General features: G+C 51.8%; 10 protein-coding genes across 10 annotated transcripts; 9 read left to right on the forward strand and 1 right to left on the reverse strand.

Moving 5' to 3' along the window:
• Positions 1–326: 326 nt before the first annotated feature.
• On the reverse strand, positions 327–1,815 carry J4E85_004558 (uncharacterized protein; the record flags this gene model as incomplete). Its single annotated transcript, XM_051468814.1, has 4 exons — positions 327–531; positions 589–1,004; positions 1,052–1,474; positions 1,534–1,815. The coding sequence occupies 4 exons, from the start codon at positions 1,813–1,815 to the stop codon at positions 327–329; spliced, it is 1,326 nt and encodes a 441-aa protein (XP_051327029.1).
• A 911-nt stretch (positions 1,816–2,726) lies between these two features.
• J4E85_004559 (uncharacterized protein) lies at positions 2,727–4,434 on the forward strand (the record flags this gene model as incomplete). The annotated part of the gene is made up of 5 exons (XM_051468815.1): positions 2,727–2,973; positions 3,026–3,392; positions 3,448–3,708; positions 3,757–4,124; positions 4,178–4,434. The coding sequence occupies 5 exons, from the start codon at positions 2,727–2,729 to the stop codon at positions 4,432–4,434; spliced, it is 1,500 nt and encodes a 499-aa protein (XP_051327030.1).
• A 912-nt stretch (positions 4,435–5,346) lies between these two features.
• Positions 5,347–7,122, forward strand: J4E85_004560 (uncharacterized protein; the record flags this gene model as incomplete). The annotated part of the gene is made up of 3 exons (XM_051468816.1): positions 5,347–5,649; positions 5,700–5,958; positions 6,008–7,122. The coding sequence occupies 3 exons, from the start codon at positions 5,347–5,349 to the stop codon at positions 7,120–7,122; spliced, it is 1,677 nt and encodes a 558-aa protein (XP_051327031.1).
• Positions 7,123–7,385: 263 nt separating this feature from the next.
• Positions 7,386–8,363, forward strand: J4E85_004561 (uncharacterized protein; the record flags this gene model as incomplete). The annotated part of the gene is made up of 3 exons (XM_051468817.1): positions 7,386–7,557; positions 7,608–8,010; positions 8,063–8,363. 3 exons carry the CDS (start codon positions 7,386–7,388, stop codon positions 8,361–8,363), a joined length of 876 nt encoding a protein of 291 aa, XP_051327032.1.
• Positions 8,364–8,788: 425 nt separating this feature from the next.
• J4E85_004562 (uncharacterized protein) lies at positions 8,789–11,575 on the forward strand (the record flags this gene model as incomplete). Its single annotated transcript, XM_051468818.1, has 3 exons — positions 8,789–9,576; positions 9,627–11,340; positions 11,396–11,575. The coding sequence occupies 3 exons, from the start codon at positions 8,789–8,791 to the stop codon at positions 11,573–11,575; spliced, it is 2,682 nt and encodes an 893-aa protein (XP_051327033.1).
• Positions 11,576–15,381: 3,806 nt separating this feature from the next.
• Positions 15,382–15,797, forward strand: J4E85_004563 (uncharacterized protein; the record flags this gene model as incomplete). Its single annotated transcript, XM_051468819.1, has 2 exons — positions 15,382–15,641; positions 15,725–15,797. 2 exons carry the CDS (start codon positions 15,382–15,384, stop codon positions 15,795–15,797), a joined length of 333 nt encoding a protein of 110 aa, XP_051327034.1.
• A 996-nt stretch (positions 15,798–16,793) lies between these two features.
• Positions 16,794–17,942, forward strand: J4E85_004564 (uncharacterized protein; the record flags this gene model as incomplete). The annotated part of the gene is made up of 4 exons (XM_051468820.1): positions 16,794–17,047; positions 17,131–17,309; positions 17,367–17,694; positions 17,750–17,942. 4 exons carry the CDS (start codon positions 16,794–16,796, stop codon positions 17,940–17,942), a joined length of 954 nt encoding a protein of 317 aa, XP_051327035.1.
• Positions 17,943–19,720: 1,778 nt separating this feature from the next.
• J4E85_004565 (uncharacterized protein) lies at positions 19,721–20,256 on the forward strand (the record flags this gene model as incomplete). The annotated part of the gene is made up of 2 exons (XM_051468821.1): positions 19,721–19,763; positions 19,817–20,256. The coding sequence occupies 2 exons, from the start codon at positions 19,721–19,723 to the stop codon at positions 20,254–20,256; spliced, it is 483 nt and encodes a 160-aa protein (XP_051327036.1).
• Positions 20,257–20,630: 374 nt separating this feature from the next.
• J4E85_004566 (uncharacterized protein) lies at positions 20,631–21,248 on the forward strand (the record flags this gene model as incomplete). The annotated part of the gene is made up of 2 exons (XM_051468822.1): positions 20,631–20,922; positions 21,106–21,248. 2 exons carry the CDS (start codon positions 20,631–20,633, stop codon positions 21,246–21,248), a joined length of 435 nt encoding a protein of 144 aa, XP_051327037.1.
• A 380-nt stretch (positions 21,249–21,628) lies between these two features.
• Positions 21,629–24,560, forward strand: J4E85_004567 (uncharacterized protein; the record flags this gene model as incomplete). Its single annotated transcript, XM_051468823.1, has 7 exons — positions 21,629–21,762; positions 21,817–22,451; positions 22,498–23,035; positions 23,085–23,559; positions 23,610–24,155; positions 24,205–24,351; positions 24,399–24,560. The coding sequence occupies 7 exons, from the start codon at positions 21,629–21,631 to the stop codon at positions 24,558–24,560; spliced, it is 2,637 nt and encodes an 878-aa protein (XP_051327038.1).
• Between the last annotated feature and the right edge of the window lie 1,354 nt (positions 24,561–25,914).

The raw sequence follows: 25,914 nt of genomic DNA on the forward strand, positions 1-25,914 counted from the left end.
GCTGAAGTTACGAGGATCGTGCAAGGAAAGACGAGCAATATAGGCGGCGTCGAGTTCGGCAGCCATCTTGAGCTCGATAGGTGTTGAATAGAAGACTGCAGATTCTTGGATTGCCAGTTGGATTGTGAGGGCCTTTATTCAACTCCAGTATTATTAGGCAGAAGCTGATAAAGATAAGGCGAGTATTGAAGATGACTCAACCGCCTTGTCTGAGTCAAAACCTCCGGAGATAAGGCACGACGTGGAGATACGTAGGAGGATGCGCACTAGATTCATACCACCTTCCGAATTAGACTGCCCTGTCTTCCATCTTCGTTTGCACATCATTACAATTTCGACCTAGGCGCCTCACCATCGTGGTTCCATCCTGGCATGTCCGCGAGGTCCTTCGCACGAGCCGCCCTTCTTGACTTCAGCGCATCACCAGTACCAGGACGCCATCTCCATGCATGCGCGAGGTCATCTGCCAGTGTACCTTCGAGTAACTCGACCACATGCTTACCAATGTTTGGAAGTAGCTTGAAGGTATGGCTACATATCAGGTCAGTAACTCAGCAAAACAGCATTCGTAACGAGGAAGAAACTCACCCGCTATCTCCGGTAGCAAGCACGAAATTCTTCCAATCAGGATGTTCGCACATCAAAAGTGCCGCATCTGCTGTGTCTGTACACCAACACAGATGTCTGTTGAACAACTCTTTGTCTGTGAACTTTGGCAGGAACGTCGCAATAGCTTTGCGGATGCTGACCTCGGAGGCATCCGGATAGGTATCTGTGGGATGCTTCGCAGCAGATCTAGGTACCGAGATGCGCTTTGGTGCCGATGCGCCAAAAGGCTGATGTTGCTTGAAGCGTGTGAAGCCTGGAAATTCGTCGCAGACTTTGATGACGCCGTGTTCGTCAGGCTCGAAGAAGAAGCCCACGTCACCGTTGTAGACTACAGGGACGTTCTTGTACTCTGCGGCTTCGCTGGGAGAGAGTTGAATGTGGGCATATACCCATGCCTGAAGACGTTAATTTGGAAGTAGTTAGCTGAGCTGAAATAACATACCTTCGAAACACACTGGTCTTGCAGATCGACAAGCACGGGACTCCATGCACCAGCCGCAAGAACCACCTTGTCAGCGTAATACCTTGTGCCATCCACCGTTTCAACACCAACGCACACACCTTCAGCCAAAAGAGGCTGCTTGAAGGATCCTGCTCCACCGAAGCCGAATTTGACGCCTTGATCGCGCAGATACCCACCAATGGCATCGATGGCCTTTGCTGCAGCAAGCCAGCCGCCGTCATCGCTATAGACAGCTTTCCAACCTTTGATCTGTTCGCGATCTAGGAGTGGGATCTTCTTCAAGATCTCGTCCTCCGAATCTAGCCATTCTGTTGTCGTCTCTAGGCCAGCACCCGCGTCGAGAAGAGCCTGGTAAGCTTGCTTGAGGTCCTTGAGACCCTTTTCACTGTGGGCGCAGTCAAGCTGCAAATACCATTAGTCTCTAAATATATTTCTTGCTAGGTTGCGCTTGAAATACTCACTCGACCGGTGTTGTGAAAATATTCTTTGAACAGATCGTCTTCTTTCCACATCTGTCTCGCCTCCAGACTCAACTGTAAGTCCACTTTGTTCCGCAAGCGGATGCCCATGATCTTGTTCAAGTCATTTCCAGCCGATTGTGACGATGGTATTGGGTACGTGTCTAGCACTGTGATGTTTGAAGGTTTGTATCCTGAGCGTACGAGATGTAGGGCTGTCGACGACCCTATCGTCCCGCCACCACCAGCAACGATGACGGACGTAGTCTCTCGCGACGGTGCCATGCTGAACTATCAAAGTCTATCGCGCTTGAAATGGCTCGCGTGTTGGAATGGGGAGGCGCTGCCGGAAGTCGTTATCAGTAACGACCCACGATGTAATCCCGCCGGTTAAGTATCCCTAGAGGCTGCACACGCCACCAGCACGGTGACACGATGGCGACGCATTCTCCACGCGCCAGATGCGAGCACGCGAGGTTTTGATTGAGTAATTGAGGCCTGCCGTCCCAAGTATCGCGGCCGTTCTCGCTTGGCGATCCCCGACTGTTACCCCTTCCAAACGGGGTTAGGCTGGCGGACGTCAGCGATGCGTCAAGCCCGGGCGGTTTCTCCGATTCTGCCCGGTTTGGGGATGAAGCAGGGCCACGACCTTCCATGCTTGACATTGCGATAACGAAACCGGGTCTATGCAGCCAAAGGGCGATATCAACAAACCTCTTCTCTATAAAACTCGCCCTCAACCCGCGGAGCACCTGAACAGCTGACTCACGCCTTGCATCGACCCGACATCCAAGCCTCGCAACCATGTCTAGCGCAAGCTTACCATCCCTTAATCACATTAGTTTCCAACCTCCACTTTTCCAAACTGTTCGCACTTCCATATCCAGCCTAGTCTACACTCTCATCTAAACTGCCCTTTCCCTCGGAAACCGGTCTATCACCGGAGCGATTGACTCCACAAGTCCCTATCAGCTGGACGGGAACGACTCGTTTACCCCAGCTTGGGGTAACATAGTCCCGGGATCCACAGATAAGCCGATGCTGGTCGCGCGGACATACGGTAGGAGATAGATGTGTGCGTGAGGGACATGACGTATATAAAGGTCGCGTGCGATGCCTTTGCTTTCGCCTCAGCTCGAAGCTCAGTTCCATCTGCTCCGTATCGTTTCTGGTCTTCCCAGTAGGAGTATTCCAAGATGTCCAAGTTCGACGCTGCTCCTCCCAACACACATGCCGGCGGCGACGACGATGCGCTCCGCACAAAGGGCAACGACCCGCTCAACGCTCCTCCAACATACGATGTCGCCGACGAGAGAATCAACATGGAAGAGTATGCCAGGACGGTTCCAAAGTGGAAGAGGATATGGCAGCACAGCTTGACGCAGATGCTGCTACTCAGTGTGCAGGCTTTCTGCGGTCCTGCGATGGCCGATGCTATTGCTGGTAAGCTTTCTTTGAACTCCTAACACAATACATCGGATTGATAAGTCTGCAGGTCTCGGCGGAGGTGGTCTCGCTACACCCCAAACCTCGAACATCGCGACCGCTGTCAACTACACCATGCTTGCTGTCTGTTGTGCTCTCGGAGGGCCCATCGTCAACAAGCTTGGAACGAAATGGGCTTTGGTCATCGGCGCCTGCTCATTCCCAATCCGTGGCTCTTCTTACTACTGCAACTCCAAGTTCGGAAACCAATGGTACTTGATCTTGGGCGGCTGCTTTACTGGTATAGGGACTGGGACTTGGTATGTCGCAGAATCCGGAACTATAATGTCACTCGCGCCATCTGGATCTCGCGGCAAGTACCTGGCGCTTTGGATAGTTGCTAGAAACTTAGGACAGCTTGTCGGTGGTGCTATCAAGTGAGTATTGCACAGACTGAAGCTCACTTCGCATCAGCTAAAATTTGTGCCACAGTCTATCAAAGAACCACGAGAAAGGCATCGTCGGAGGCATATCACCAGATACCTACGTCGCCTTTTTGATCATCGAATGTATGGCCTTGCCATTCGCCTTGCTCATCTCGCCTCTTGAACGAGTCGTACGCTCAGACGGAACCCGTATCCTCGTCTCTGAGAAGATCGGCACCATTATGGAGTTCAAGCAGATCAAGATCACCATGACGTCGAAGCTTATCCTGCTTTCCGCATTCTGGGCTATATGGTCGTTCTTCTACAGGTCAGTCAAGTCTCGCTTATGTAGAAACGTCAGCTAATCAGCTATTAGTGGAACATGGTCGACCTATCTTGGAACCTACTTTAGCGTCCGCGCCCGCGCTCTCTCCTCCCTCATTTCGCCCTTCTTCTGTATCGTCGGTTGTTTCGGTCTCGGGTTCCTCCTCGATCTCAAGGGTGTCAGCCAACGTCGTCGTGCACAAATCGGTCTCTTTACCGTCGTGCTTCTCAACCTTGGCGTTTACATCTGGTCCATCGTCATGCAAGTCGGATTCAACAGAAATAACCCAGGAAAGATTGACTGGGATGACTCGCTGTATGCGCGTTCTTTCTTGCCATACTTCTTCGTGCAAACGACTGGACCTCTGTCGCAATCTTACATGTACTGGCTACTCTCTTCCTTCGCAACGGACGCTCAAGGTATGTCTCATCATTCAGCAAGTCTTCTTGATTCAGTCGCTGATGATTTACAGCAAACGTACGCAATGGCGCAGCTTTCCGCTGTCTCGAGGCCATCGGACAAGCTATCTCTTACGGAATGAACACCCAAATCAAGACATCTCCTCTCATCGGCTTCTGCGTCACTTTTGGCCTGATGGCACTTGCTCTGGGTCCGATGCTGGTACTGGTGAACCAGACGCCAGATCGCATCCCCGCTGATGTTATTGCGGAAGAGCAGGACCGCGAAGAGAAGAAGATCGGTAACGTGAATGTCGAGACTAAGGTCTAAGGCCTGTTACATGGACGATATGTCGATGAAATTGCAACAGAATTCTTTATACCCCGTAGTTAAAAGCCAATACGATGCCAGAGACGGGTTCGGCTTTGCCATCTGACACATGCACCAGCTGTGTGACATTGCAACTAAACATGCATCGTTGATTACTGACATCCGCGATAGCTACGTTCTGCGTGATGGAGTGCAGCATTTATGATTAGAAATGTGACAACTAAACAATTTCCAAGATTCCACAAGCTTTTATCTAGAAACCTTCGCACAGATTGCGGCACGGATCATAACCACACCTAGTGCGGCATGTGAAAGTGAGAAATGTATTAGTGAGCTGTGAGTCGCCCTTCGGATCGTCGTCACTAGTACCACCCACTGCATTGACCAAAGATGCTTGCATGTTGATTTGATGGGTACAGTCTCTTCGTCAAATGCGCTTTGCATTTAGATATATTACAGCATGAGTGGCGCGTCGAGGAGCTTGACTTCTAGCTCTATTGCCTATGTCCGATACCCTAGTGGGGCAGCCCAACCTTTGCAACTACAGCCGCTTCAATATAAGCTTCTGCCCGGCAGTTAAGGTTGTATGCGAAAAGGGTCCTCTTGATGAGCTCAGCACTAGCCGAGTGGGGGAAAACATGGCGCTTTGTTGGCACCGGGCCGATTGATAGGCGATACCAGTGTTTGGACGTGTATCAGATGGCTGAGCCAACCAAACACTGCACATCTGATAGACTGACAATTCTTTTGCGTGCGTAAGACGGAGGCGGCATGATTACCTAGTCGATATAATCGAAAAAGAAACGTACATAAAGACAGCTTCGGGCGAAGAATGTAGATTAAGTCTACTTCACGACCACAGCAACCTTGCTCCCGCCCTTGTCTGTCAGGTCCCCATTTTCACATACCAAGATGACCACCGCAGCAGAGAACAAGTTAGAAGACCCCCAAGGTCAACTCCTCGTGCATGCCATCGAAGAGAAAGCGCAATGGATACCAAACAATATGTACATGCGATACGCACCGGACAATTGGGAAGTATGCGGCTACAGGACGATTACGTGGAAGCAGTATGCAAACGCCATCGACAAGATGGCTTTCTGGTTCGACGAGCAGCTTGGCAAGGCGGTCGATCGTGAGACGATGGCTTACTTTGGGCCCAACGATCCAAGGTATGCCATCTTGATACCAGCCATAGCCAAGAATGGACGAAAAGTAAGTTATTGAGGTACTCTGTGCAACCTCTTGGATAACAGCCTCTGCAGTTGCTGGTTCCGGATGGGCGTGTGACCAAAGAGGGGCTTGCAGGCTTGATTGCAGCGGCTAGTTGCAAAGTATGGTTGTATCCTGAAGATGGTGCTGCAGGCCCTTTGGTCGGGCCGGAGTCGGGCTTGAAGTTATGTGCTTTGCCGTCGCTGGAATGGATGCTTTACAACGAAGAGCAGAAACGATACCCATACGATAAAACGTTCGAAGAGGCCAAATGGGATGAATTCGTCATCATCCATACATCCGGCACTACTGGTATGCTCTCTGGATTGGCTCGACATCTCAATAGCTCACCTCTCTTTAGGCGATCCCAAGCCTATATTCCACACAAACGGCATGTGGAGCACGTCGAAGCATGTGCCCATACTGAGTCGAAGACATTGGCCCCGCGGCATTCAGTACGAAAGCTGGATCGGAAAGACGTCTCTTAACCCATGTCCACCGCAATGGATAGCCGGCTTACATGCGATGATTTTGAGCCCGGTTTTCCTAGACAGTCCCTGCGTCATGATGCCACGAGACGAAGTTACCCTGACCCCCGCCCTGTTCAAGAAAATCACGTCGATGAACAGGATTGAAGGCATCAGGTGCCCTCCATTCACTATCAACAGCCTCTATGCGGATCCAGAAACTCGACAAATGCTGAAGTCACTGGACTTCGTTGCATACACGGGTGCACCATTAGATCGAGCGATTGGAGATGACCTTAGTCAGCACACGAGAGTGAGCCCACTCATCGGCTCCACGGAAAATGGAGATCAGGTCGGCTTACGACCAGCCGATAGAAGGCTCTGGTATACCCATGACTTCGTTCCAGAGAACGGTCATCGGATGGTGCCTTTGGACGTAGGCTCGGACGATCTCCACGAGCTCATACTGGAGAACGTTGGCGATGGACGCACCAATCCTTTCCAATCGGCCTTCTGGAACCCGGGACATCGTTTCCTGGGGCGGATCGAAACGAAGGAGCTCTACAGGCCTGTCAAGGACTCTGATGGCCGCACGCGATGGGCGTTTTCTGCGCGCAAAGACGACTTGACGAAGCTGAGTTGGCTGGCCAAGTTTCATGCGCAGGATATTGAAAGGCGTATTTTGCAACATCCAGACGTGCAAAATGTGCTGGTAGGTGGCGAAGCCCGGCCTGCGCCGTATGTTATTGCTCAAGCAAAGGAAGGTGTGCTGGACGGAAAGAGCGAGGCGCAGCTGCTCGAGGAGCTTTACAATGGGGTGGTTGCTGCCACCAATAAGACCGACATGGATGAGATCAGGATTCCTAGGGAGACCGTCATGATCGCGAAGAAGGAGAAACCGCTCAAAGTCAGCTTGAAGCAGCTGGTGCAGCGGAAAGCTGTTGAGCAGGACTATTCTGAGGAGATTGAGCAGGCATATGTGCAGCTAGAGAACAGCAGGAAGCCTTAGGCCCATCTGAATAGTACGTCGTTACATGTTGTTTGGCGTTGGTGTCGTAAGTCGAGTCAGCCGAACCTAGGTGCCTAGGAAGGCGCGTCTGGCAAAACGCGCTAACGGCGTGAACCTCGGCTTCGCCAGTGATGATGTCGGCCGTTGCGGTTGAGTTACTCCGCATTTCAGGAAGGAGCGGCCATAAACCTTGAGGTGTCTTCTCACTGAGATAATCATAATCTCTGGTTCACTTCCCAAGTGAACGCAATATTCCAAGTATAATGTCTTACTCTAAGCGCATCGATCAGATTGCAGGCCATCTCAACTACCCCAAGGGTATGTTGGCTGGCCAAACCGCCATTATCACTGGTTCAGGACAGGGAATTGGCGCCGAGGCTGCGAAACTGTTTGCAAAGGAAGGCGCGAAGGTTGTGGTTGCCGATGTAGATGCCAGTAAGTCAATGCAGTTGCTGCATGCAAACACGGGCTGACAATTGGTATAGAAAAGGCAGAATCGGTAGCTGCGGAAATCAACGAGTCTGGTGGCAGCGCCCTGGCTGTCGCAGGCGACGTGCTCGACGACGCCTACATCAAGACGCTTATTGCAAAGGCCGCTGAGTTCGGAGGCGGCAAGATCCACATCATCGTGAACAACGCCGGCTACACATGGGATGGCGTCATCCACAAGATGACAGACAAGCAATGGCACACGATTGTCGACCTGCACGCGACAGCGCCTTTCAAGATCGTGAGGGCTGCGGCGCCATACTTCAGGGTCAAGGACGGCGAGCCGAGGAATATCATCAACATTTCCAGCACAAGTGGTGTGAACGGCAACGCTGGACAGATCAACTACGCGCTGGCGAAGGCAGGTGTGACCGGCATGACCAAGACCATTGCGAAAGAGTATGTACCCCCCTCTCTCACTCCAATGTATTGCCCTCTAATGCGTCTTCAGATGGGGCCCTCAATTCGGCGTGCGCTCCAACACAGTAGCCTTTGGCCACATCCAGACACGGTTGACGGCGGCGAAGGAGGCTGGCGCATTCATTACCACGCCCGACGGCGAGAAGGTAGCGCTGGGAATACCACAGGCGCAGAAGGCAGGCGCAGGGCAGGGCCAGGAACACATGGACATTCCTCTGAGGAGACCGGGCACGGCGACCGAGGCGGCGAGTGCCGTGTTGGCGGTTGCGAGTCCGCTGTTCAGCTATGTGAACGGAGAGACGATCAAGGTGACTGGAGGGCGCGGCATGTAGAAAGTGGCAAGCCTCGTGCGACAATTGACAAACTTGTTTCCAAGCTCAAACACATGCCGTGGTGATGGAGTCGCAAAGATAGTCAGCCATGGTTTCAACTACCAAGATCTTGGACAGGGTCTCGGCACCCATGTTCCGCTCCGCCATCCCCAGATGCTGGATGCACATCAGCCACCTGCATCCGACAAGACGCAGCCCCTCGTCCGCCTTCTTCTTGCCTGTATTGATATAGTTGTCGTCGTTCCTTATACCCGTGCACCATGTACATGCCCAATCGATAGTCCATCTACCCAATTACCCTTCAAAGCATACGCGTACGCAGCATTCGCTTCCTGCGGACTATTCGCCGCGGGCGAGCGAGCATCCCTTACCACGACACCGCGCACCACGTGTACGACAACACCCTCACGTGGTTTTAGCTCGCCATGAGCGACGAGAAACATGGCTACGTCCGCGAGCCATCTCCGCCACCCATCCCCACATACGACGAGGCGACTTCCTCGCGCAACGCCCCTGCGCGCCTCGGGCCCAACGAGACCAGCGACGATGCCGAGCGGCAAGGCCTCCTGAGCCCGGATGTGCGCATACAAGCCGACCCGCGCAGGCGCAATGGATACTACCAGGCCCCCTCCGTACAGTCGGTCGACGACGATGGCGACTCGGATCTCGGGAGTCCAGTGCGAGAGAGCCAGGACGAGGACCTGCGCCAGACCATGGAGGAGATGGACATTCTAGATCCAGAGTCGGCTGAGGAGGGGCGGTCGCGGCGGAATAGATCGAGAGGCCGGTTCTCGAAACGCTTCTACAGCATCAGACATTCCCTATCCAGTTGGAATCTGCCGCGAATACCCTGGCCCAGCTGGCGTCCCAACTTCAGCGCCATGACGGACCACATACCGACGATACCGGAAGAATATAAGCCGGGATGGTCGATTATCGCGCGATTGTTCGGTCTCATCCTGATCATCGTCCTGGTATACCTCCTGGTCGTCAGCGAGGTGGTGCCCATGGGCGGAGGCTTCGGCACGCCCTTCAACCCCGAGTGGGTACGCTCGACGGCTATGGAGAGCGTTGAGAGCTGGCGAATTGAGAAGAACCTGGAATACATTACAAGCTACGACCACATAGGGGGCACTGAGGGGAGTTATGTGCTGGGGCAGTGGATCGAGGGCAAGTTCAAGGATGCGCACATGGACACATATACCCACGACGAGTACGTTGCACATTGTGAGACGCCACAAAGGATCACGCTAATCAGAGCAGGTACTACGTATACATGAACTACGCTAAGAAGGGCGGACGGAGAGTCGCCATCGTCGAGCCACAGGACAAGAAGTGGGAGGCCAAACTCGAAGAGCCGTCCGTCTTCAATCCTGCCAAAGCGCAAACGCCCGCCTACCATGGCCTATCTGCGACGGGAAACGCCACCGGGCCCTTGATTTACGTCAACTACTGCGACAAGAAAGACTTCAAGCGATTATGGGATAGCGGGGTGGACGTACAAGGTGCTATCGCGCTCTGCCGGTATTACGGAACACAACCCGATCTATCCATGAAGATCAAGGCTGCGCAAGATGCTGGAGTTGTGGGTGTCTTGGTATACTCGGACCCAGCAGATGACGGCTTCAAGAAGGGGAACCCCTGGCCAGATGGCAAATGGCGGCCTGGAGACAGCGTACAGCGAGGATCCGTCGCACAGACAAATATCATCATGGGAGACGTGCTCACGCCCGGACTGCCGAGCTTCAAGAAAGTGGAGCGCATGCCCCGAGACAAGAACCCGGCCTTGCCGAAAATCCCAAGTTTACCGCTCTCGTGGAAGGATGCGCAAAAATTGCTCAAGTCGCTGAAAGGCTCAGGCGAGCAATTGCCAGATGAATGGATTGGTGGTGTACCGGATGTTGGCGAGCACTGGTATTCTGGTCATCCAAAGACTTCGCCAAAAGTGTTCCTGCAGAACGACCAGGATGAGGTCGAACAACAGCGGATAACCAACGTTTTCGGGTCTCTGAAGGGCAGCGAAGATCCCGCTAGCAAGATCATAATCGGCAACCACCGCGACTCCTGGTGCTTCGGTGCAGCTGATCCTGGCTCTGGCACAGCCGTTATGCTCGAAGTTGTACGCGTACTAGGCGACTTGCGCTCGCAAGGATGGCGACCGCTTCGCACTATCGAGTTTGCGTCCTGGGACGCTGGCGAATACAACAGAATCGGCTCTACCGAGCATGTTGAAGCGAACATACAAGCCCTGCGAGATAGTGCAATCGCCTACCTGAATGTCGACGTAGGTGTAACGGGTGACAAGCTGTGGGCCAACGGCTCTCCGATCTTCCAACACGCCTGGACGCGCGTGCTCGACCGACTTTCCGACCCCCGGGAGAACAAGACGATGAAGGAGCTGTGGGAGACCTCGGATTCCAAAATTGGTAATCTAGGTGCTGGAAGTGACTACGTTGCTTTCCAATCCATCGCTGGTACCTCCTCACTCGACTTCGGCTTCACCAGCAAAGAGGGTCAATCAAACCCCATCGCGCGCAGCTGCTACGAGACTCTTTCCTGGATGCGCAAATACATCGACCCCGGCTTCGCTTACCACGCCGTGCTCGCCCAGCTCTGGGTTCTTCTCATCCTCGAGCTCGCTCAAGAGCCCATCATCCCTATGAAGATTGACGACTATGCACGCGCGCTGCAAGAAGAAGGCCAGGAGTTGTTGGACTGGACCGAGAAGAAGAGTGGTGGCGGGGAGTACGACATTGAGATGTTCCAGCCTCTAGTTGACAGTCTGAGCATGTTCAAGAAGAAGGCAGAGACTTTCGGGCGGTGGGAACAAAGCTGGTACAACCAAGTTTATGCCACTGGTGGCTTCGAAAGTAGCGGTGTCACGATACAGAGAGTAGGGCACAATGGGAGGATCGCAGGTTTCGAAACAGACTTGCTTGATCTCGCGAGGGCCAAGGACGACAAAGGACCGCATGGTGTAAGTTCCTCGCGCCTCCGATATGTGAGATTATCATGGACTAATTCACCAACAGCTTCCCAACCGCGACCAATACAAGCACGTCGTCTTCGCCCCGGACCTCAACAACGGCCTCGAAGCCAGTGTCTTCCCTTTCGCACGCGAAGCAATCGAGAAGAAAGACTGGGATGCCGCATCCAAAGCCATCAAGAAGACGGCTGATATATTGAACCGCGCGAGCGACAGGCTCGGCTAAGATATGTGTGTATATGTACAGCAAAGTTGCATTTCCGCGGTGTTTGGGCGTAGCGAAAGACTGGCTGCATATCATTATTGGGCTGGGAATATGTCTCGTATCTAGTGCCGGGCCTCGGCTTTTTTATTTGGGTGTCATATTTATCTCTGTTTGGTGACCTTCGTCATCATCGCTAGCTAAGAGGCTGTTTGTTGGGCCACCTTTTCACGTGCTTGTGCTAGCCTGACTGTGTCCACGTCTATATAAACTCTATTCTCTGTGCTCTTCTGCTTCAATTATCGTCCTCCCTTATTTCGCCATCCTTATGAACATAACAAAATGCCACTCGCTTGGATGATGCCCAGGTGTCGGTGAGAATTCTGCTGCTTTCCAAAAACATTCACCGTACTCTATATGATGGCTTCTTATCCACACTCTCAATATCTCAAAAGGCGGCCTAAGCGTCGGTCTGTTCTTCTGTGCGTGCCTAAAAAACAGAGTGCCACGCACCGATGTCCTTCTTCTTTTGTTTCAAACAGTCGTACATGGATGGTTGTGTGATTCCCTAAAAGATCTGCAATCCTACCAGTGCATAGACTTGGGCCTCTCTGATTTTTATTTGAATTGGAATGAAGTTCATGCCGGATTTTAACATGACTGCCGACTGTGTCGGTGGTCTTGAAAGTGTCAAAGCATCAAAAGTACATGCGACAGAGTGATGAGTTCACCATCTACCATTTCCAAAAAAGCGCAACCCGATACTCATGTCTACCCTCTCCCTCTTCTTCGCGGTCTGAAACGTCAGATATCGTATACACTCCATCGGTTATCTCCCATCGCATACCGTTGCTCAAAAGCGAATTAAAATACCTCATCCGATTTATGGCTGCCTCTGCATATCTTCGGAAAACCGATGGGAAGCTTGATGCAAATTTCAAAACACCTAGCTTTCGAGGCCATGGTCTTCATTGCCTGTCGCGGTCTTTGCAAGGTTTCAAGGTTTATGTAAAAGCCAGCAGCTAGTTCCAAGTAACAACTATATCGGAACAGGAATAGAGCGTGGTGCGAGTGGTATATAAGTCGCCCGCTTGCTCAATACTCAACTTATACCATCATCCTCGTCGTCTCTGGGTATTCAAAAACATGTTTATACAGATGGATATCTGCTTCCTCAGGAATCTTTTTTAAAAAGCCACATGACATAGCATGGCGCTTCTTCTCTCAAAGATGACTATAATGAGGTTATGGTTCTGTTGTGGTCCCGCAAACCCCCAAAAGTTATTGTCATATCCGACATGTGTGCTTCGGATCTAGATTAGTGTTTAAACATATGTTTGACTCTTTGCGCGATACACAACTTCAAAACTACTCACTTCATATCTCGAAGAAAGCCAAAACCTCTTTACCAACACGTCATGTGCGGTCTCTCAAAAATAGCATGCTTAGATGAATGGAGAGATCCTGTCACTCTTTCGACTGAGGGAACATAGGCACTTTGTTTGGAGAGAGCCGTTCCTCATCTGTTGCCTACTGTGCACTACCCGAGCGGACGAGCTTGAGCAAAACGCGAGATACTCTGGCAGATGATCCAGACAATTGATCGCACTGCCTTTGTCCAAAGAGCTGAAACTAAAGCGGCATGTTTGAGCGGAACTACGTTTGCCACGTGCCTATGACGGTCTTCGGACTTGAGTACAAAATCTTCGGGGTCTTGCTAGATCATCTTTTCTACAACGTTGAATATGCTGGGTCGTTCCTTGAATCAAGCACCTTAATAAGCATGGAGCAGGCCAAATCCTCTTTCCAAAATCTTCCCTAGGAGTCTTGATGACTTGATATCGAGGTCGCTACAATATGGAATTGGCAGTCGCGTGCCACTGGATGATCAGATACGGAGTCAAATATTTTGATTCAATTCGTGATTTGGGTCATGGGCTGCCAAAACAGGCCAAATTGGAAGACATGTCTTTCCCCTTTGCTCACATCTTTCTCTGTGCTCAATTTCTCGATTTGAGCGGAAGTAGCCCCTACACGATCCAACAAGGTACAAAGAGGCGCCCGCTGGAGTGATACACCTTCGTTCTTGTCAAGTTCGCATTGAAATAATTCTCCGAAAGAGTTAGAGCAGACAGTCATGTTGTTGCCTCTAGCTCGGCAATTGAAAGTCTCGCTTCTACCAGGACATGTTCGCAGGTGGACTTGGCTGTACACAATAAAGAACGTCGAATCTGCAGTCATGGCCATCATTTGTTATTATTTCCTACCTGTTTGCATCTGCGGGGTAAGCAGAAGCTGGGGAGATCGCGGGGTAGAAAATGCCTGGCCAGTTGGGAAAAGAAAAGCGTGGCGGTTCTGAGCGATACCTGGAAAAAGACGGTTACATGTTTCCTGTCTCTTGCATGGCTTACACCGTACATTGGCATGCTTCGAAAAAATCCCACGATTCTAGGCCTGGAGGAAGTATGCCCATCGCTTACGTGCCGGAAAGCTGACTACAATGACGCTTCGTTTAATCGCAAGGCGGGGGTGCCAGCTCCGAGAACGATACCAACGATCGACGATCGAGTAGCATCCGAACGTTTGGGGGCGCATATTGTGTCTCGCGTCCTGGTGTGCGACAGCGGCTTCGCGATAGTATGTTAGTAGTATGAACCTCTGTCGGCGCAATCTCTTGCTGTGTGAAGCCGAAAGTTTGTCTCATGGGCTCGAGCTCGCTTTCCTGGTGAGGCAAGCAGCAACCTCAAAGGCACCGGGAGCCCGTAGATCTGGTAGCAGGGTCAATGTGCGAGTAATGATGGTGCAAATCTCCACGTTGTGACTGTGTGAAGCGAAGCCCATGTCCCAGCTGAACACTGCCGCGGCTGCAACCGAAAAACGTGGAGTCAGGCAGGCGCTAACGACGCTAAGTGGCTGCTAGCTGTCACACATCAATCCTTCAGCGGCATCTCGGCCGCGCCGACAAACTTCTCATAACAACATCGGCGCGTGGACAAAACAACGCACTGGTCAGTCATGCTGTTCTGTCATCGCTTGCATCTGAGTTCGGGTCCTTGTTCTACACATACCTGAGCGCTGCGTTGGCCAGCACGCCACCACAGGACGCCATGCAACTTCTAGATTGACCAAAAGAGCTTTTAGAAAAGAAAACATGAAGGATCTCGTCAGGTACCGGTCTGAGGTGCCGCTAACCGATGCGCTGCACAACACATCTCTCGCTTCGAGCGCAACTCATCCGGTGAAAATGAAAGCGCTCTGAATTCGATACAGCCATCAAGCCCAAAACACCTCATCGCGTTAGCGTTCAGCCCTAGCACCCCTGAGCAAATCAGCCCACGCATCGAAGAGTGCCGCTTGGGATATTCGACTATTCTCACTCGCACGGAAGCTCATCCGCTGACTAGACAAAACATCAGGCCCATGATGCCAAGTCTCGTGGCTTGCGTTGCTGGCCTCAGGAAAGTTGTAGCGTTGCTGCATTTGTTCGACGAAAAAGCCACCAGCTGAAGTTTCAGCACAATGTGGGATTTTGGAAGGCTAGAACAGCTTGACATGGGAAACTTTGCTCGCTTCTTTGCTTGGGGAAATGGATGACAAGGTGGTATGATGGCTTGTATAAGGAGACTGATGCGCCGCGATAGTGTTGAGGTGTAACTGCATCCTCCAGGCGCTACAAATACGCTCACACTCGTTCTAGTCTATCGCAATTAGCTGAACGACATACCACGTTGACTTACATTCATACAAACCTCTTCCAATCATTGTCACCGCCCTCTACAGCGTCGGTCAACCACACCTCAGCCAAAGCCAACCACCATCTTTCGATCACAATGTCAGGACCGTCAGGTAAACTCGGCGGTCTTTCCACCAGTGTCGTCGCCATCATCGCTGTCGGTGGTGTAGCAGGCCTGCTAGCCCTCATTGTCGTTACGTCTCTCATCTTGGACATACCAAAGCGTATGAAGCAAAAGAAGAACACTGGCCTCATGGCACCAGAAGAGATGGAGAAGAAGAGTGTAGAGATTGACGACGCGGAAAAGGGTGCTATCAAGCAAGCGACAAGAGAGATATCAGTTCAATCCCCGAGCTTGTATTCAAGCACATATATTGCTCGGCCAGCGTCGCCAGAGTGTCAATGCGCCCACCCATCGATAGTCGTACATCCCTCGCCAGTCTATTCGAATACCACAACGTTAAGATGAGTTTATCGGCACTACATTTGGTGTTCTACGACACCTTTCTGTGAATACTTTATCCATTCGCACACGTCTACACCGCCCGGGTGGGACCGGGTCAGAGGACATTTTACATTCCAAGGTTACCTTCGGCGTTAAGACCTGGAATGTTCTTATAACCTTCCAAAATAACTGTTCAGATGAGACGAGAGCGTCACGGCCGGAAGTTTGATACCCTGTTTGATGGATGTTCGGAGTTAACTGTTATCACCGTTGGGTAACGCAAGGCTGCGTGTCATGATACTACGTGAAAGCCCTATACACTACGGTCTAATCCTACTTGAGTACGATTATCGGACACTCTGTAGTATACAAAGCAGATTGTTCACTTATGTCACTGCGTGTCGGGACATCATTCGGCCGAATTGCATGTGTTACACAACACCTGCATGATCGCTTCCATGCAGCACGGTAGATTGCAACTGTCCACAATTGCTCGGCGTCAGCACTTACGATAGTAATGAAGAAACCAAAATCACTCATCAAGAAAGAAGACCATTATCGTTCGTCGAAACCTCTATGATCCGTTCAGACGTGCAATGTTGACACGCTGCGCAGTACGCACCTGTGCAGGCTAGTGTGAAAGGTCGTCGGTCTTTCCGTAGCGCACATCTCACGACAATCTTATGATGGAGCGGGATTAGCACTGTGTTAACGCATAGCATCGTCAGCGGAAGAAGTCTTCGGTAATAAGCGCTAACCAGGCGAGGCCACCGTCATCCTCGACGTTGCCCAGTTGTGTATCTAGACCGGACGACTTTTCGCCCTATCAAGGCAGCAGTCATGGCCGCTCCGAAACATGCGGGTGCGACTACACGGTACTACCGCTTACTCACGCATGATAAGAGGTGGAGATATACTCAGCAGGTATAAAGACTGAGTATTCTTTGCACATCAAAGTCAGCAATTGAACCAGAACATACAAGCTTCAACCTCTTGGAGTCTCTCACGATCTTACTGCACTTCCAATACCTCCCACATTCACTACGCTGAACACATCATCCAAGATGGCAGACTTCAAGCCGTACAGCGAGCAACCCGAGCTCCACGCCAAAGCACCCTACCGTGCCGCTATGCTCACGCAACCTGCAAACCTCAAACAAGCACTCAAAGACGCCCAGGCAGATGCGAGCAAGACTCTCATGGGCATCGCGCAAGGTATCCCAAGCACCTTTGTGACCAAGTTGATTGCCTCCACCAAGCCGGATTTCATCTGGATGGATGTTGAGCACGGCATGTACAACAGGTTGACGTTACACGAGTAAGTTCTCTTCGATCCAATTGCGACAAGACTTTGAGAACTTGAATGTGTATAAGAAACCAATGCTAACCTTCACGATAAAGTTGCATTCACGCCGCTCAGCATCATTCCGAGGGTAAATCAATGGTCATCTGCCGTGTACCGAAGCACGATGAGCTCAGCCTTACCACTGCCCTCGACGCAGGATGCGCCGGTATCGTCATCCCACATGTAGAGAGTGCGCAAGAAGTCCGAGACTTCATTAAGGAAATGTACTTTGGCGGTATGTCCCTCATATCTTTACCATCATCACCTATTCTGACACAATATGTCTTCCCAGGCGGCAAAGGCCATCGTTCATTCAGCCCTTGGACATTTACACCTGGTATGGTACAATCGCTCTACCCCAACGACCCCTACAACGTTCAAACGGCCAACAACCACGTCTGCCTCATCCCCCAGATCGAATCTCTAAAGGGCCTTGAGGCTTGCGAAGAGATTGCTGCTGTAGAGGGCATTTCCGGTCTCATGTTTGGTCCTGGCGATTACATGATTGACGCTGGCATGGACATCCATTCATTCATGAACGGAAACCCCGATCCGAAATTTTTCGAAGCCATGGAGACATTCAATGCTGCGGCTGCCAAGTATGATCTGCCTATCTTTGGGTACGTATATCGCATGTTACTTCGTATTGGGCCAGACGGCTGACGGGTGCTTTAGTGGTGTGATGGGACTGGATCAGATACCCATGGCTATCCAAACTGGTATGCGAGGTATCGCAGTGCAATTCGATGTGTGGGGTACTACACGGCTCTTTGCGAGTTCTTTGGAAGCGGGCTGGAAACATGCGAAGAGCTTTGAGGGAAATCCGAAGCCGAGTATGGCGAACGGACAGTCGAAGCCGGCCGAGTAGGTAGAGGCTTACGAATGCTATCAGAAGAGAGACATCTCATCTTTTCCGTATGACTTTCGCCCACCAGCAGTACCCCGTGATGCACAAGGCTGAAGACATCAGGCTGCCAAGCTCAACCCCGATGAGCAATTTTTCCAAGATCTTATCCGAGAGAGCACCCTCATTGGTGAGGTCTCGCTAGGCATTACTAGATCCGGTCCCTGGCTATCCAAAGGCTGAGGTTCTATCGCTTTTATGAGGCTGGCGTCACCAATCATAGGAAAAAGTGTAGTAGTTGGCTGAAGTGAACGGCTGGAGTGGTGTGGGGGCCGTTCGGGGGAGATATGATTATCCTCTCGACTTGCGCCTTGCCAGTCTCTTCATATCCTCGTCCGTTCTTATCGTGTGCATCGACGAGGCTACTTCAGACTCATCGGTATCTTGTTTACTGCGAGCGTTCAGGCAAACGTGGCTCCAGATCCCTACATTGCAAGAATATGTCCCTCTTTCTCTCCGCGTTCATCACGACGCTTCCCCTGGCGGTTGTGCCGTCTTCTACAACACCTCCGGTGTCGCTTGTCATGACGCAAAGGTTCAGTTCGACTCTAGAGACCGTCCCGATCACTGTTGTCTTCCCTTCCTCATATTATGCTTCCTCTCCAACATCCATTGCAACAACAATCCCAGCTACACAATCTTCAGTGACACCTTCCTCATCCGCACTTCCAACACCAAACATCATTGCGCCAGCCTCAACCTCTCCCAACAAAGGCTTATCGAGCGGGGCAATCGCCGGCATCAGCATCGGAGCCATACTTGGAGTCCTTCTCATCGCAGTCGCCGCCTTCACACTTGGAAGACGCAGCTCTTCTCATCAGTCATCCGCGAGCGACCTTGTTATTACTGAACGCGATGGTCCGATAGGTGGAAACAAGGCAGAATCGGAAGGACAGGAGAGAGCAACAGTGAAGCTCAAAGGACGAGGCATTGCGCGGTGGTGGAGCAAGAAGTTCAGCAATAGCGTGAAAACAAGGGCTTTGGACGAGGCTGAACCACGAGAGTTCTCGGCTGAAGAGGCTAAAGGTGAAGGTCATGTACGACAGATACGGGTGCGAGATGAGGATTTGCCAGAGTTCCGTGGGGTCTGAATGTCTTTTCTGAGAAGTTTTTAAACAGTGATTGAATGAAGCACGTTTCCCAGTCGCTCCTCCATCGCTGTTGCCACTCTACATGACCATCGGAACACGCGAAGTGGGCAGTGATATATGGTAAGGATAGATCCGAGTTTACCGTAGTGCTGGGCGACAATCCTGAAAGCGATCGTTGTAGCGCACTCCAAAAGAGGATATAGATCTTCCTGTCAGGTAAGGCGTCCGATGTGACGAGGCTGAGCGTGCTCCGCATCTTGTGAGTCTGCCAATCAGCCTTACCGGTTGGCGGGGCGGTTCCTCGCGTGCATGCACTTTTCCTGAAGCAGCTAGCTCAGTGCTACTCCAACGAGAGAAGGATGCACATAGCCCTGTGTTGCCATCACTGTGTTGTGATATAAGTAGAACGAGTAGATCGTCTCGCATACATAGTTAGTGCTTACTGCATTTCCTTGACACAGGATCAATAAGTATACGTCAGAGCGGAATTGTATCAAGGGATTATACCCATCCCATCTTCATGTCCTTCCCAACTTCAGTATCGATTTCAGATTGCGAAAGAGACTCATCCGGAAGCTTAGTCTGTATGTCTAATCCAAGTAGCGAGTTCGGTCAGTATGCCTGCCTCCCTCACACATTTGAGTCTCTAATATGACGCCAGATGCTAGCCGAAATGACATGAAAGACACCTTCGGTGAGTCCGACCTCCGAGTTCGCGGCCGTTTAATTTGACTGACATCAAATCAGACAAAGCCGTCGACGCGCAACAGAGGATGATCGGCATTGGTGTGGGTGTCGGAGTAGGACTATTTCTTCTCTTCGCCGGCCTGGGTTTTTGGGCTTTCCGACGACATAGCAAGAAACGCTCGCGACAGATCAACCAGCAGGCGCAAATACAATCGGCTCTGATGCAACCGAGGATGCAACAGACGGATCCGCCGCAGTCCTGGATGAGGCAGGGCCAGGAAGTGGACGGCATGGCATACAGGAGTGAGGTCGAGGCTCAGGACAAGCAGCCTCAGTACCCGTCACAACACTACCAAGAGATGAACGCGAATCCGTATGGGAACCAGTTCCAGGGTGGTCCAATGGTCGAAGCGCAGGGAACGCGGGATCCTCAGGAAATGGCGTTGAACCAGAGGCCGGCGCAGGAGATGCCGGGGAACGGGGCTTTTGGACAGCGCTGACCTAGTTAACGATATAACTGTATCGATTGACCGACATTAACATGTGATGCGACATATAACAACATGCTACATGGGTCGCAAAGTTCCAAGTTTTTGATGGTCAAGAGTTTGGATGAGTCCAGCCTGTCGCGTCTGCCAGCTTCGCGTCGCGGGTGCCATGGTCCGTGCACGACCAGCCATCACCCAACCACCACATTTCCAGCCCTCGAGAAATTGCGCAGCACGACAGCAGCTATGGATCTAATAAACGGATACCTACATCGTGATTCCCACACTGTGCTCTGCCAGCGCATACCCACACCGAAGCCGTGCTCAACACGTGTACACGACTATCAACGGCGCAGTCAATAAACCATCCCAATCCTTTCGATACCATGCTTCTCAACGCTCAGACTCTGGCACTGGCCGCTTTTTTCTCAACACTGGCTACCGGACGGCCTTTGGACTCGTCGAAGCCCCGCGAGATTGTCCCACGCAACAAGAGCTATTCGGTCGTCAATGTCGGTGGAGACGCCTCGACCCCGGTCGCAACAGCCACTTCGGTGATCAAGACAACGAAGACAGTCGAAGTCGTCGGACCGGCACAGACTGTCACCCAAGAAGTCACTGCGACTGTTGTCGAGCCTCAACCGGCGCCCGCGTCGACATCTAGCTGCAGCTCGAGCAGTATGTTGAAGTCGTCATCATCATCGTCAACACCCACACCAGTCTCGTCCACTCCTACGCCAACACCTACATCAACATCATCGGTCAAAACTACATCAACTCCTAGCCCATCGGTTCCTTTGCCAACATCAACTGCAACACCGACGATCTCGAGCCTGTCTTCCAGCAGCATCTCAACGCCAGTTGAGACGCCGAAGCCAATCTTCGTCACGGTCACGCTCTCGCCAGACAACGGCCCCACGGAGTACTATGACGATGGCATGTGGCACACGCATTACCGGGTGAAGACGTTCGAAGCCGCTGCAGCTGTCACCGCGGCGCCATAGCTAGCTGCGTAATACCTGCGGTCCAGACTTCTTCGGTGTTTTTGCTTTGGCGGTAGACTGGCTCAACCCGCCTGTTCCTTTCTCCCTGTGTTTTACGATATACGAATAATGGCCGGAAGCCAGCCTGGTACGGCGAGGATTTATGTTGTGAAGATTAGACACGTCTTTGCGACGAATGCCGATGTACCAATAGATTAAGTAATAGATGCATGCACAAGCCCAAGTTTTGACGCGGCAGAGTGATGATGTGAAGGCTGATGACGCAGGTCGAAGGGGAGCTTGCATCCCTGCGTGCTTGGCGAACGGTTACACCCAAGGCGGCGGTGCGTATCCACGACGAGCTCTCCACACCCCCGGACGATCCGCCTCTCTCGCTCACAATGGCGTCGCCGCCCCCCGTAGAAGACCAGGCCCGGCTGCTCGAAGATGCCCTGGCCGTGGTGCGCCAACAGACGATGCTCATGCGGCGCTGCCTCGAGACGCCGGGCAAGCTGATGGATGCGCTCAAGTGCAGGTACGCGCACTACCCACGTATAACATGTGTGTATGCTAATGACCCCCATGATAGCTCGACCCTCGTGTCGGAACTGCGCACCAGCAGCCTCGGCCCCAAGCAGTACTACGAGCTGTACATGGCCGTCTTCGATGCCCTGCGCCATCTCTCCGTCTACCTGCGCGAGAACCACCCCGTCAACCACCTCGCCGACCTCTACGAACTCGTCCAGTATGCCGGCAACATCATCCCGCGCCTGTACCTCATGGTCACCGTCGGCACTGTCTACATGGCCATTGAGGATGCGCCCGTCAAGGAGATCATGAAGGACATGATGGAGATGAGTCGCGGCGTCCAGCACCCCATCCGCGGCCTCTTCCTGCGCTACTATCTGGCCGGCCAGGCTCGCGACTGCCTTCCGTCGGGCGACAGCGAGGGGCCCGAGGGTAATCTCCAGGACTCCATCAGCTTCATCCTGACCAACTTTGTCGAGATGAACAAGCTGTGGGTGCGCCTGCAGCACCAGGGCCATTCCAGGGAGCGCGAGCAGCGGACCAAGGAGCGCCAGGAACTGCAGCTCCTCGTGGGCAGCAACTTGGTCAGGCTCAGCCAGCTGGTCGATCTGGACAACTACAAGAAGATCCTCAACCCGCTGCTGGAGCAGATTGTGCAATGTCGCGATGTCTTGGCCCAGGAATACCTCCTCGAGGGTATGTATCGGATTGCCCGCCTCAGGATATCACTAACGCGCATCAGTTGTCACCCAGGTCTTCCCGGACGAATTCCACCTGCACACGCTCGACCAGTTCCTCTCCGCCGTCGCACGCCTCAATCCGCACGTAAACGTCAAAGCCATCGTAGTCGGCCTCATGGATCGATTGTCGTCGTACGCGCAGAGAGAAGCCGAGTCGGAAAGCCCAGAGCAGCGCAAGAAGACGGAAGAGGAGTCAATAGCACAACTCATGGAGCAAATGCGGATAGCGAAGGAAAAGAAGGCCGCCGAACCCGAATCAGCGCCAGCGCAGCAGAACGGAGACGCAGAGGAACCCTCAGAGACGCAACCAAGCACCGAAGAAGACTCCGAAGAGGCATCGAAACCCGCAGAGACCTCCGCCGAGAACGACGAGACCCCAGCAACCGAGACAGATGGCGATATCGAGAAGAGACGCGGCATACCGAACAATGTCAAGCTGTTCGAGATCTTCCATGAGCAGGTGCAGACGCTGGTCAAGATGCAGCGGCTACCAATACAAGACACGATCGGACTATTGGTGTCGCTAGCAAATCTCGCCTTGTACGTCCCAGCATATTTCCTAAAATAGCGACGATACTAACATCCATAGGAACATCTACCCCGAAAGACTCGACTACATCGACCAAGTCCTGACGTTTGCGAATCAAAAAGTTGCCGAATACGCCAACAGCGCCGACCTGCACTCGCAAGCAACTCAAAGCCAGATCCTCAGCCTCCTCCTTTCGCCGATCAAGACCTACATCTCTCTCTTTACCGCGCTCGCATTACCCAACTTCATTCCTCTGCTACATTCACAACCATACCCGACTCGGAGAGCCGTGGCTGGCGAAGTCGCAAGAAGTCTGATGCGGAACCAGACCTACATCGCATCCGTGGAGAACCTCGAGAGTGTGCTGGAGATCTTGAAGGTTCTCATTCGGGAAGGCATCCAGCAGGCGCAGGGATACCCAGGAGGACCGATTCAAAGACGGGCACAGGAGACGGAAGAGACAATAGAAGAGCAAGGATGGCTCGCGCGGATAGTACACCTTATTCGCGGCAAGGACAACGATACCCAATTCAAGGTGAGTTCAATCAACGTGCAGACCATAGTACGTACTAACAACTCCCATAGCTCCTCCAAGCCGCACGCAAGTCCTTCGCCGAAGGCAACGAGCGCGTCAAGTACACATCCCCCGCCATTATCACAGCATCACTCAAGCTCGCACGGCAATACAAGAAGCGCGAACACTTCGAAGACAACTGGCAATCACAATCATCCGCTCTCTACAAGTTCATGCACAGTACACTATCGACACTCTACACGCGCGTTACCGGCTCCGCAGACCTATCCCTCCGCCTCTTCATCGCCTGTGGTCAAGTCGCAGATCAGAACGGCTTCGAAGAGGTCGCATACGAGTTCTTCGCGCAGGCGTTTACGATATACGAGGAGGCCATCAGCGACTCAAGAGCGCAATTCCAGGCTGTGTGTGTCATTGCGAGTGGCCTACACACAACAAGGAATTTCGGCAAGGAGAATTACGATACCCTGATCACAAAGTGCGCGTTACATGGAAGCAAGCTGCTCAAGAAGCCGGATCAGTGTCGCGCAGTGTACCTCGCAAGCCACCTGTGGTGGGCGACTGAAATCAGGGCATTGGGCGAGGAGGACCCGAAGAACGTAAGTAGACCCAACCCGACTTTCAAGAAACCAGTACTGACTAGTACAGCTCTACCGCGACGGCAAGCGAGTGCTCGAGTGCTTACAACGTGCTCTCCGTGTGGCCGACGCATGCATGGATGCCGCGGTCTCAGTCGAGCTCTTCGTTGAGATTTTGAACAGATACGTCTACTACTTCGACCAAGAAAACGACGCTGTAAGTTGCCATCTTGCAAACTCCGAAGGTTTTCTAACGATTACTAGGTCACGACGAAATACCTCAACGGTCTCATAGAGCTCATTCACTCCAACCTTCAATCCAACGAGAACGCCTCTTCGCTCGAGAACCCAAGGAAACACTTCCAGCGCACCCTGGATTACATAGCGAGTCGAGAATACGAGGGTGTGGTAACAGCGGCAAAGTAATGTTAGTGGGAAAAGGAGATGCGGCGCCTCTTTTGAGTTGGAAGTCCTTGTACGACTAGATGGACATGGATATTGCACGCTCGTATACCAAGTACATAGTATGGGAAAATGGAGAACGCTAATGAAGTCGAATATGTTGTAGCACAGCACGCATTTGCCAAGCGTCTTCATGACCACTTGCAAGAAGTATGGTGATGACCACCATCGCGACTATACGCAGCATTTGCTAATGCGCTAGGATGTATTTAAATTATCTCTACGCCTTTCTACTTCATCTCTCTGTCACCCTGGGAACTTGGTCTTGTCTCCAAAAATCACCAGAATCCACATAATGGAGTTGCTCGGTGCCATCATTGCCTCAAAACACAATCAACAAATTCTATGGCTTTTTCTGATCCGCCCAATGTTACTCTTGTATGATCAGCAACTACCCTAGACGAGAAAAAATTGTATTTGCTTCTTTTCTCTAAAAACTGCTACTAATATCCATTTTGGTCGCTGTCGTCTTCTTACATCAGGTACTATCCCGAAACGAAGATCGAAAATTCGGATGTTGGTGGCTGTGGTCGCGACTGCTGCGCCCATTGATTGAAGCTGTGGTTTCAAAAAACGAAAGCAACCATGGACATGAGTTTGGACTTCCGGTGGACTGACTTTATCAGAAAACAGTCTTACGACTATTCATGGACTGCTAGGAGGTTTGGCTGAAGTACAAAAGATGACATCTTCCTCTCATGTCTGGGAAGTCTTCTACACTTTACCATTTCATTTTCAGCACCAAAAACTACTCGATGACGACGTATGTGTTCCGCCGGTATTCCTCCAAATTCCATCGAAGAGAATGACATGGATGTCCTTCTCCGTGTGGACTTCAGCGTCTGCCTTTAAAATGGTGTCCATGTGAATTGATGGTGTGCCTTCAGGCTTTCTCAAAACTGTCCACCACAGCCTACATGGGCCTTCCTGGGGCTCTTCATCATCTCAATAGCTTATACACCAGTAGCTTCTACACATCTGCTACCTGATTTGTAACAAAAGCCAAAGGTGGAACTCTGCTGTGATATTTGGAATGCGACTGTGGCAGACAATGAGAACAAAAAGTCATGCATGTTGATATAATGATCAGGTGGGAGGGAAGGCTATGGGGAAATGTCGCAACAGGTGTTCGAGCACCTGTTAGGTCAATCACGTGCTTTCTCTCTTTTGTACTAGTGTATTACGCGATCCTCTGTATATATTACGCTGCTCTCGTCTAATCTAACAAGAGTAGTGATTACAATCCCGATCACCTAAATCTATTGTTTCCAGCTCGATTTCCTCCACAGGAAATGTATCGCCATGTATGAAAAGTGAG

Source organism: Alternaria conjuncta, assembly GCF_024043145.1.
Source record: "Alternaria conjuncta strain BMP 0040 chromosome Unknown scaffold_6, whole genome shotgun sequence".
Classification (NCBI taxonomy): Eukaryota; Fungi; Ascomycota; class Dothideomycetes; order Pleosporales; family Pleosporaceae; genus Alternaria; species Alternaria conjuncta.